Source organism: Ambystoma mexicanum, chromosome 2q (assembly GCF_040938575.1).
Source record: "Ambystoma mexicanum isolate Mex_15411 chromosome 2q, UKY_AmexF1_1, whole genome shotgun sequence".
NCBI classification, from domain to species: Eukaryota; Metazoa; Chordata; class Amphibia; order Caudata; family Ambystomatidae; genus Ambystoma; species Ambystoma mexicanum.
Window position 1 is genome coordinate 1,278,944,432 of NC_090924.1, and position 12,197 is coordinate 1,278,956,628.

At 44.2% G+C, this 12,197-nt stretch overlaps 1 protein-coding gene across 1 annotated transcript in view; it reads right to left on the minus strand.

The window, feature by feature from the left end:
* NPHP3 (nephrocystin 3) overlaps nucleotides 1-12,197 on the minus strand; it is a 1,212,810-nt gene that overhangs the window by 1,135,754 nt on the left and 64,859 nt on the right. The window contains exon 2 of the mRNA XM_069648695.1: nucleotides 1,935-2,332. Coding sequence (XP_069504796.1) covers nucleotides 1,935-2,258 — 324 coding nt within the window. The 5' untranslated portion in view covers nucleotides 2,259-2,332. The remainder of the gene's footprint in view (nucleotides 1-1,934; nucleotides 2,333-12,197) is intronic.

Sequence of the window (12,197 nt, forward strand, 5' to 3'; positions counted from 1 at the left end):
GAAATGCTGGGTTTTGGCCCGTACTGCTGTTTTCACAGAAGCTGCAATCAAAGCTACTGAAGTAGCTGCACTGAATCCCTGCATCATGTTCATTTTCAATCCAGCAGCTTTGTGGGCATTCTCTTATTGTGCGTTTTTTAATGTTGCCCTCTACCTGGTCTCCACTGTGGTGCCTCTGAAGATTAAATCATTTGTCTGCTATGCCCCACTTACCCCTGGGAAAGTCAAGTAATATACCAATAAGCTGTAAAATGAAGTGTAAATTGGTGTTCCTGAACCATAAATGTAGGTTCTGAGAAAATCCTAACAGTGGCACAGCCCCTTCAACTAGCCAAGGGAACAAGCACCAACATGTATACTCCCTGTGGTAAATCAGACCCCTCAGAAAAGTCGTAGAAGGAAAGTGCATAGTCTGTTCTTCATTTTGGTCCTCAAATGAACGAACCTGTAAGCCCTATGAAATGACAACAGAAAGAAGAGAGAGGGAGAGTGTTTGCAGGTGAAAGCCGAAGGACGTTGACCTGGACGGGGGAAGCCAATCTCCCGTGTTGCACCTGGTGGAGGAGTGCAGAGACCTGAATACCATTAATGGATGCATAGGAAGGCCACTGAGGAGAAGACTATGACATTACCTCTTTTACAACGCCCTAGAGAGCACATTCATCAGACTATGGAGCATGTAGGTTGAAGGGTACCAGGCTAACAATGAAGCATGGTGACAGAGCGAAGGAGAAGTTGAGTGTGAGACTAAGACTTGGACTCCTACAACCCAAGCAGTTCAGATGCTGAGAGCATATCCGAGAGTGACAATAGAAAGTGAGCAACAAGTGTGCGGTAAACTGTTGAGGAGGAATGGAACTGGAGCATGGATGGAAGAAGAAGATGGCTGACCAGACCTGCCGAGGAGAAACAACGTATAAAGGAAGTGGCCAAAGACAGAGAGACCCCAAAACATATTCAGAGACATGTGGTACTGGTTGGAGGGTAAAAGAAGTCCAGTACCGGAGGCAAAATAGACCAAAAGTAAAGTCAAGAGCAAGTGAGAGTTAATGCATGTTGGGACACATGATCTAAAATCAAGTGAGACACTGAAAGAGAACACATTGAAAAACTTGAAAAAACATTGCAACCTTGGAATTAAAGACCTATTCCATAGGTCAAGTCTGATAAGGAGAGTACTGATGCCAGTAACGGATTAAACCCTGTGGAGGCCCCAGGCAGTTGAAATGTACCCCCCTCACAAATTATCTCCTACTACATTTTTCATTTTCTGCACCATTTTATTTTGATCAGTTGTGGCGGGTCCCTAAAAGGAATGGGGCCCATAGGCCGGAGTCTACTTGGCCGAATGGATAATCCAGCACTGACTGCTGCATTTTGAGACATGAAGTCGAATGAATGTTGGGAAACAAAAGCAAGCCTTTCCAAAGACTAATGATTAAGTGTGATAATTAAAATGTAATATACACTGGGAATCAAAGTCTCATCCAAGCCCAAGCATTATTGTTGTTGGGATAACTTGAAGGAGCGCAAGTCCTTGTGAATGAAAATAGTGCCTGACGGAAGACTAAGAACCAATGTGATACTTTTGGAAAGCGAGGACGAAGGTTACAAAGAATTAAGAGATTGCTCACTCTAAAGCAAGGCTACATCCACGGCAGACTAAGAAAGAGTTCCTACCAAAGTCTTTGTTTGCAGTAAACACAATAAGACTATAAATAATTTAACAACTTTATATTTCATTTTTCTTACCTTGCCTTGCCTTTTCCAATTGTTCTGTTGCTGAGCAATACAGTAAATCTAACTTGCAGTCAGTGTACCATCTTTAGTTAATTATTATTATATACAATTAATTGCTCTTTAAAATCAGAATCCATGTGTTCAGAACATAATGTGATGCTAGACCTTGGATCTCGTGCAGCAAGCACACCTACCTGTAGCTCTGTCCTCAGTCTTTTGTTTTCTTTATCAAGCTTGGCTTCCTTCTTTTGCATGGAGGCAATGTCATTGTTTTTACTGACCCGAAAGATTTCATATTCCTTCTTTAGCCGTTCATACTCTGCAGCACACTCCAAGTCCACGGAAGCTGTGGATTTGAAACTGGCTCCGATTACTCTGGGGCCTCGTCGAAAGGAGCTCCGCAGGAGACGTGCTTTGGGCTTCACTTCCACAGGAATCTCACAGGCCTCCCCACCACCTCCTCCATAGGTATCTTCAATTACCTCACCTGGGTTCACCAGCGAGGATGCTGTCCCCATGTTATCAGCCCAACAGGACTGTGTTAAATCCTCACCAAGCCATGTTAACCATTACCTTGGCAGGTTTGTCATTTCTGGAAAATGAAAAAAATAAACAGAGGTCAACACAAGATGAAGAAATCTTTTTTTCCTCACTCACACTTTTTCTCATAATGGGGGAAGTAAACTAGTGCCCCAGTGCCTACTCCAAAGGGAAGGGAAGAAGGATGGGAATAATATGGTTTGAAATGGCAGATTGTGGACTCTGACAATACTGTCCTCCAAGAAAACATTGCCAAATAAATTGACTCATTGATCTTCCAAGTGTTCATGGGAGCAGAGTGGAACTAAATGAGGGAACAGCTAATGGAGAATAAAACAAAGATACTGGCTCTCTTTTTCTTCCCTACCCCTTAACCAGAATTAGGTATGAACGTTGAAAAGGGCACATGTTGCAAAGTTTAAAACTTTGTTGAGAGGAGCAAAGGGATTGTAGGGATTACCAAAAGGTATGCGTGCACAGTATTCCAGCGTAGAGATTAGGGCTTTAATTGAGTGGTGCTTGAGGTGTGGGCTGTAAGGAAGGCATGGTATCAAAGTAAGACAGACACAATTGACCACAGTTCAATGGTGTTTATTGAACTTTAACAAGGGTACGACAAACGCCTATTGAAACCAAAATCGAAAGATGGGAGCAAGCTACGACCATTAAATAATAAACACAGTCCTAGTGGAGTCTCGTCAAAATAAAAGGGCCTATACTAAAAAAAAAAAAAAACTATTGCCAATCCTTAACGCTAATTTACAAATAGTGTGGGAAAATGTTCACGAAAAAGAAAGAGGTGTTCACAAAATGATACGTCAGGATGTTCAGGCTGTTGGCCTTCCTTTCCAATGTTTTCAGGACGGGACAAGGCGGTTCACTCGAGCATAGCACACTCTTGGGATTCTCCGGTTCCATTAACAGTAGGGCCTTCTATGTCCAAGTCTCTTTTAGTTATCAAAGTCTCTTGACTCAGAGGGCCTGATGTACCAAAACAAACGAAAAGTTACTTTACAAAGATTCACAAAGTTACTCTTCACCCCGGATCCCCCTCAGCTGGGCTCAGATCCCTCTTCAACAATTAGTCTCGCTCAGCCGGGCTCAGCAATATCTTTTCTCGGGTGACTCACGGTTCACCCCGGATCCCCTTCAGCTGGGCTCAGATCCCTTTTACAGAATTAGTCTCCCTCAGCCAGTTTGTATCAAACTTTGGAATGTGCACAGGGTTTGGCTTGACCCGTTGCAGGACCACTTTGACACAAACTTCCTTTTCACAATTTTACATTCTCAGTTGGATACCCAACAGAAACCTTCAAATGGATACCCACGTGGCGCCGGACCACTCAACCTTTCAAAGTCCATTCACTCCTTTGATATTCAATGATTGTTCTGTTCTTTGCAGATTTGTTAATAAAATCTTGCCGCTTGCATCCTCGGTTCTAACACAGACTGCTCTGTTATCAGTCTCCCCGAATCATCGGCTGTGCTGATTTTACTGGAGCGGCTTTTGTGTCGGAGCCAAGGACAGTACCACAGCGGCAATCGCTCCACCGCCTCAGCCGTCGATGTGGGAAAGCCCCGGGTACCTTCGACAAACAATGCACCTTTCTTCCGCTTTAATTCCTGGTCTTATGTTTCTTATCCTTGAGGTCTTGTGACAGTAACGGTTCTCTTCCTCTGAAAGGGCCAAGGGCAATTCACTCCTTGCAACCCTTTCTGGTCTCACCGTCTTTCTCCTCTTATTAAACTGCTATCTCAGAACCGTTGCTTCCTCGGTTGCTTTGCCTCGCTCAGTGTGCTTTCGTGCTCCACCTTTTATCCGTGTGGGGAAGTGTGATGGAAGTCGGGTGTGTGTGACATTATCAGTAATTGCCTGACTCAACTTTATCCTGGTGTTGGGACATGTCACGTATACGGCTCGGGTGTTAGTCTGTTTTCTCTCAGAGTGAGTAGTCTGTGAAAATGTGTGTCGGGAAAAGGGTCAGGGGGATTGAGGTTCCTAGGTATCCTACCTGGTAGGATGGGGAAAAGGTGTTATTGGGAAGGGGATACCGCGTCTCACCCTCCGGTGTCCCACTTCCACTCCCGAGGACCCCTCATCCAGGTGATCCTCCCACACTTTTCCAACCCCAGGAACTGTATCCAAAAGCGATGGCTGTGTCCTGGCCACCTGGATGACAAATCCATGGGGACTAGCGGGTGAGACACCTTCAAGTTTCTCACAGGGCAGATTTGCCTAAAGTTTATGAGGTCGAGTCTGGCTGCAGAGGGAGTGTCTGATGAAGTGGAATAATTTCAAGTTACAATCAAAGAGAACCCCAAGGTTTTGTGCAATGGGGGAAGAGGAGGAAGTTTGGAAGGAATGATATTGGAGAGTGGGTTGGTGTTGGAGGCTGGGAGAAAGAAAACGACTGTCTTAGAGGAAACAAGGAAGCGGTTCCAGTTACGGATGGCAGTTAGGCAGTTGGTTATGTGTTTGGAGAACGTAGGCGTGAAGGAGATGATTTAAGTATCATCAGCAAACAGGTGACAGTTAAAACCAAAGGATGAAATAGATTTCCACTGGAGGAGGTGTAAAGGGTAGTCCCGGGTACCTCACAATGCAGGATTCTATAGCCTTGTTTCCTGGTCTTACGTTTTCTATTATCGAAGGTTCATGAAAGCAACGGTTCCTCATCGAAAAGGTTAAGGGCAATTCCCTCATTGTGATCCCCTTCGGTTTTACCATTTTTCGCTTTTATTAAAACTGCCATCTTGGAACTGCTGCTTCCTCGTGTGCTTTGTCTTGCTCTCAATATGCTTTTACGACTTTCACTTGGGATCTCGTTATCCCTTTCCATTTAGTAACAGTTCAACACACCTGCAAAAGCATTCAGAGTCTCTTGATAAGGCAAGCTTGTCCCGCAGGACGCCTCTGTTATTTTGACAGTGTGCACGGTAGATTTCAACAAACGCCTTTCAATATTTTCAAAAGTTTAATTCACGGTAGTAACTTCGTTTGATGGCTTTCGTTTCTCTCAGCAATTCACTGGTCGTGTGTCTCTGACGGTGCAGCTGTCAGGCTCTGTAAAGACTAGTCTTCTCCTCCCCAACTCAGCCGTCATACGGGAGTGGAACAAAGCAACCTTGACGTTCAGAAGCACTATCTTCCTCTTCCACACGGCCCCTTTGCTTGAACTCTTACGGACCTTTGATCACAAGGAATTCTCGCCTGGCCTTTCCTCGAGTTGTAGCTTTCTCGAGCAGCCCCTCGGCCTTCTCCTTTGGGTCGCCTGATTTGCATCTGCCATGGAGAAACTGGTTCTTCTTCACATGGCCAGCCTCGCTCAGAGTGTGCTCTTGTGCTCTGCCTTTTAACCATGTGGGGAGAGGTAATAAGGGTCGGTTGTGTACAATTACAATTAGATTGCCTGACTCTCCCTGATCTCATTCATGGGACAACATGAGGGTGGTTGGTGGTAGTCTTTCCTCTGTGTCTCGTAAGGTAATTAATATGGGTAATCTTTACTACTCCAAGTCGTCTCTTCTTCACAGTACTATGTGAAGATGGGGAGGGGAAGATGTGCGTTTGGAAATGTCCAAAAATGGTATAGGGGTTGTGCAATTGTGGGCAACTACAAGAAGGGGGATACCGGTCTCGCCATCAGGTGTCTCTGCTCCACTCTCCAAGGACCTCTCACTCAGGTGATCCTCCCGCACTTGTCCACCCCCAGGGTCTGGATCCAAAGGCGATGGCTGTGCCCTGGCCACCTGAACAAAGGATTCCCAGGGTGTGGGCAGTGAAACACCTTCTGGTTTTTCACAAATACGACAGAAAAGTGACATAAGGGGGGCTGGCAAAGAGTTAGATGAATGCCTTATCAAACTCCTTAATTGGCGAGAGGTGAAAGTGCAAGAAGGGCCCGATTCACCATTATTGAAAAGTCAACTTATAACCCACATTGCCAACAGCCAAGAAGCTAACTAAAAGAAGGAACAAGAATGCAGAAAGGGTGCAATTCTCCATTTATGAGATGTCAACATGGGGAAACCTGTAACCCATATTTCCACTAAAAGAAACAAACTGTAGTCGTAGATTTCTTCCTGGCAGGAGAGTGAACCAGGAAAGGCACACTTTCTAGTTAGTCCTGGCAAGCAAGTAGACCAGGAAAGAAACAGTTGAATGAAAGAAATGTGGTTGTGGTAAAGAAGTTGTTGTAGAAAGACCATGATGACTACATCATTTTTACAAGTGCTGCGTCCTTAAAAGTAATGGTTGTGCTATCCTGACAAATGCATTGCTTTGCAAGAATCCTTGTTAAATCGGAACTTGTCCTAGGTGTTGATGCTTAATGTCCATATTGTTCATAGGATTGGGTCTTAGAACTGCTAATGGTAGGCTCCTGGTAAATGCCCAGCAATTTCTACATTTAGAAGAGGCATTGTTAAATTCCATCTTTATTACATCGTCTTGAATCTAGAAAGTGGTCATATGGGTGACAGACGACTAAGAGTAATCATGATCGAGTCTGCTTGAGATTAAACATTGTAGATAATTATTTTATGTCCAATGGTATTCTATCAAATTCATATCATACAAGGAGCAGGAAACATTAAATGGCACAATTTAGATCATGCTGTTATTCTGACATTGTTATATTCCAGCCTTATGACTATTTTTACGAATTTCGTGGGATTCAATACGTTTTTCCAGGATCGCAGAATCTAATAGCCGACTTGCATCGGCGAGAAGACTGTCTGAAGGAAGAGAACCATTTGCATGGTACTCGACCTTGCTGATGAGTTTAAGTATGTTCGAAATGTTTATCTTCAAATTACTGCAAACCTTGTTTGCAGTAAATGGCAAATAAATGTTTCACTGCACATGACTGACCTTTGGGTGGCAGCATTGTGACAAATATGAAGTATGCTTTTGGTGACAAACCATTTTATAGAAAGCATTGGTAAATATTTTGACACACGTCATCGCGTGGAAATCACAGCATGACTATGGTGCTAATTAGCACGACCGCCTAATTAGCAAATGCGCTTAATTTGCAAAAAACAGTATATAGGCAGGAGCCTGATTCGGTCCTGGGATTCTCCCTGATATATTCGTTTTGCGTGATTATACAGGCTATATACTGTTTTCTGCAAATTAGGCGCATTTGATAATTAGGCGGTCGTGCTACCAGCACCATCGTCATGTTGTGATTTCCACGCCTACTCATTTACGCTCCGGGCATTGGCCTTAGACTATTATTGGTTTGATGAGATTTCATTACCATCTTGCGAGACATTCAATCAGTGACCGTGTACTTGAATAATTCTCTTCACACCACGCCTTGAATATGACCAGAGTGTCGAAACACGTGTCGGCTGTTCGCAATTTGAATTAAATCACAATTACTTCTCACATTTCCGTTCATATGTATCTTACTTTACTACGGGTGTAGAGCGCATCACCATCCCGCATTTCCAATTTCTATATTTATCTAGGCCAACCTAGTGGATAGGCTGATGGGTTTAGTGTGATTGCTGCTTGCACACATTTGATCACTAGACTTAATTCTTAGATACAATTCGAGGGTGATCAATAGCGCACAGATTCCTAGTTTTCAAATCCACCATTCATCCCTTTTGCATCTATTTTATGACATGCATGAGTGCCTATCCAAAGACCAGATATACATTTAGTGTAAAAAATATATGTTATGACAAAGAAGGCAGAGATTCAAAAACCTGATTGTGTTTAGAACTGAAGAAAGGCACATTCTCAAATGTAGATACTATCACATGTCCCTTTGGCATGAGTATAAAGGCTTATTGTCCAGAAAAAAATCAGCTGTGGCCCAGGAGAATTGTGCATTGATCATGCAGACATATGCTTGTTTATAATATTACACATTACGAGCATTCTTTATTTTTTACAACTTAATATCTCGAGGTTGGCCGATACAATTTTCAATTTTTCTGAAGAATAACCAACTTCATAGTACTTTAAGCCCAGCGGCCGCATCTCTCCAGACTTAAAATCTCTCCATTGGCTCCTGGTTGCTGCAAGCATCAAATTAAAATCCTTCTCCATCATTCATAAGGCTGTCTGGGACCGGGAACCACGCTGCCTACAACTTGCTCTCACCAAATGCTCTCTCCCACCAGATCTTTATACTCTTCCATCTCCAACTCTCTGCACGTCAAGCGCTCCTCTACGCAGGGAGCTGGTGGCAGATCTCGTTCTTCGGCTGGCTCCATACTCTGGAATAGCCTCCCACCTTCCTCTTAGTCTTGACCCTGATCTACTCAAATTCCAAAGCTCCATAAAACTTTCCTGTTTCCCCCTCTGCCTTCCATGCTAAACCCCACAGTCGTTGAGATTAGTGGCCTGGGCCCTTATGTGTCCTTCTGGGCCCTGGCCTTCGTCCAATCGCCCTTCAGCCTCCACCCTCTCCCAGCACTTGCCTCCGGGCACCCACTTGCCTGTGTTCTCCCACAGCCCGGCACTTATTGTAGTGGCAGATGACCATTTTTTACCAAGTGATCTCTGCCAGGCACTTACCCATTAGCTGAAACTGACTCTCTGGCACATATCCCTCTGGGACCATCTAGCACTCGCCACCCCTTGCCCCTTCTTGCTCTCTGCGCTTGCACGCTTGGAATGCTCACAAGGCCTAGTAGGACCGCCTCTGTCTTTTTCGTCATTGTTGTTTTATTGCCTATTTGTTCCCCTGTTCCCTCCACATAGTCCTGTGGGTGCTATGAAACACAATTTCTTGATGTATAAGCGCCTTACAAATGCACAGTAAATAAATTAATACATAAATAACTAGCTCTGGCTTTTTCAAAAGAAACAGAAATCAGCATGTGAAAAAGATCGGAGTTGAAGGACTACGTGGTGGCCATCACTGTATAGTACCATATAGGGGGAGGATTGTTCTGGGGTGGAGACACCAAGCAGCCATCAATATTAAACTCAGCCCCAATATAACAGAGCAAGTTGTAGCCACCCTGCTATACCAAGATGTGTCTGGAGAAAAGAGCAGTATTCACCGAAAAAGTTGAAGGGTTACGCCCACAAAATTACATTGAAAGCGCAGCCTTTCCGTGCTACATAGACCAAGAAACTCCCTATACAACAGAACGATGAGGTGGAGCAAGAGTTGGAATGGCTAGCGAAGGAAGGCTATGCCAATCGCTCCACTCAACCCTGTTCTACCCACTTGAATCCCCCCGCAAACCCAGCTCCTCTGCTACCTCTGCACACTACTTGTAACTGCATTGGTGAGTCCCCTTTGTACATTGCTCCATTGCTTCCCAGCTAGGTCCAAGCTTTATAAATTCCATATATACATAGGATAATAGAACTGACTGACGTGACTGAATGGCAGTCTTCAATTGTGATGTGTAGTGGGTCGGAAGGAGTCAGACTCGTGGATATTTTGAGGTTCTTTTATTTAAATAATAAAGAAAAGGCCTACCTCGCCCTATCGCTATAGAGGAATTCCCAACCTAACTAAAAAGGTGCTTGTTCGTCGCCAGGAAGTCAAAAAACAAAATGTCCTCAGTCCAAACCTAAATCTAACTGACCCTACAACAAATAAATAATACCCAAGCTGAGCTAAAAGAATGTCTCTCTCTCTTCTGGTGGCCTCCCTTTTGCCTTTTATTTTGAGGCGTTCCTTTAGGGTTGTCTTATTCAGTACAACTCTTCAACGTACAAACATTTCTGAAAAACAGCGCTTTATAGTGATCTCTTCTGATAAGGTTTTAGGGTTTTGTTTACTAGCTCATGTAGCTCTTGCCAACTGTTCATGCATCTTGCCTTTCAGATCATTATAACCCTCATCTTGGTTCTCCTCGAGATAGTCAAACATCTTCCTTTCGCTTTATGTTGTTCACTTGCTTTATCAGTTTTGCGGGTTCCCCAGCTCTGGGGTCTCCATAATGAACTATTTTCCTCATTGTTTATCTCACTCTGTATTCTCAACTTACAACACATTTATAACTTCTCGTTAAGTGGCCTCCCCACCCTTCAGCACTTATCTCTCTTTGATTTATCCCCTGGGGTCATTTCTCTCTCCCCCAGGATCTTTGTCACCACTTTCTTAATGCTTCACAGAAATTTTATTGTTTAGGCTTCCGAACAGTTAGTTATCTTGTTAAGCTGGTTCTCTATATTATTTCTGGCTATCACAATCACTTATTTGTTTATTCGTATTTGTTAAGCGCACAGAATCAGCCCCGAGGCATTGTGGTGCTGGTTACAGAGATAGCGCTGGTTACAGAGATAGCGCTGGTTACAGAGATAGCGCGACTTAGTTACAACATAGAAAAACAGCATACAGTGTTAGACAAAAGCACAATTTGCAATGTGGGTAAGTTGGCTGTAGGTAGGAGGAGGTTTAGTTAAAGAGAGAGAGAGAGGTTTGAGTTTTTTTCTGAACGCCAACAGGGAGCATTCTGTTCTTGGAGCGTGGGGGAGATTGTTCCAGAGTCTGGATGCTATGTAGGGGAAACCCCGCCCACCTGCTGTGGTCTTGTTGATGCAGGGGTACAGTGAGTTGGTTGGTGTAGCACAGTCTGGTCCGTCTGGATGAAGTCGGTCTGCGGATAGTGTCCGAGAGGTATGATGATGCAGTGTGATGGATACATTTGTGGGTAGTAGTCAGAACCTTGAAGGTGATGCGTTCTTTGACAGGGAGCCAATGAACGGATTGTCTTGCAAGTGAGATGTGTTCCCTTTTGTAGATGCTTAAGGTTGCTCTCAAGGCGTTGTTTTGAGTGACCTGAAGTTTATTTAGGTTTTTCTCAGAGGTGCCGGCTAGGAGATACATTACAATAATCAAGTTTAGCGTCTATGGTAGCTCTCGCTATTGAAAGACAGTTTTCTTCGGTGAGGAATGGTTTGATGGCGTTGATGAATTTGGTGCTTAGTGCAGATGCCGAGACAATGGAACTGACTTGTTTGTCCATGGACAAGGTTGCATCAATGTAGACCCCTAGCGTTTTCACCGAAGATAGGACTGGACTAATGCAGTTGTCAATGTTGAAGTTGGCATAGAGACTATCTAGTTTAGCCAGTGTATTTTTTTGGCCGAGTATCAGGATCTCAGTCTTATCCCTGTTAAGACATAGGCCGTTAGTGGCCATCCAGGCTTGAATGGTGGCGTATATATGTCTTAGAGCCAAGGCGTCTGAGTGGTATGAGCCAGTTAAGAGGGTGGAGCACTTGGGGGTCGTCTGCGTAGTTGGTGTAGGCAATACCAAGTGCATCCAGCTTATCAAATAAGGGTTTAGTGAATAGGTTATACAGTGTAGGTGCTGTAGAAGAGCCTTGTGGGGACACTGCAGTGTATTGTTGGAGGGGTTAGAAAAGACTTTAATGGCCCTCCTTTCTAGAAATGATGTTATCCAGGAGGTGGCTTGGTCAGAGAAATGTGCATGGTGGGACAGGTGTGAGGTGAGGGTCTTGTGGTCCACTAGGTCGAATGCCGCCGACAGGTCAAGCAGAAGTAGAAGGGCAGGTTTACCTGTGTCCAGTATCTTAGTTATATGGTTTTCTAGGTCCAGTAGGGCAGTCTCTGTTCCATGACCTTTGCGGAAACCTGACTGTCTGGTGCCTAGGATGGAGTTTGTTTCAAGGTATAGTTGGATTTGGCTATGTGCTACTTTATCTAAAATCTTGAGGAGGAAAGGGACTGTCATTATGGGTCTGTAGTTGTTGGGCATCATAGGGTCGAGAGTTGGCTTTTTTAGAAGTGGGCGCACCCAAGCTTCTTTGAGATTGTCTGGGACGGAGCAGGTCGTGAAAGAGGAATTAATGAATGCGGTAATGAGTGGGGCAAGTTGTTCAGCGCAGTCCTGGATTAATTTAGGGGGGCAAGTATCGCCTTTGCAGGTCGACAGTTTCAGATGTTTCAGAATGTCCAGGACTTCTT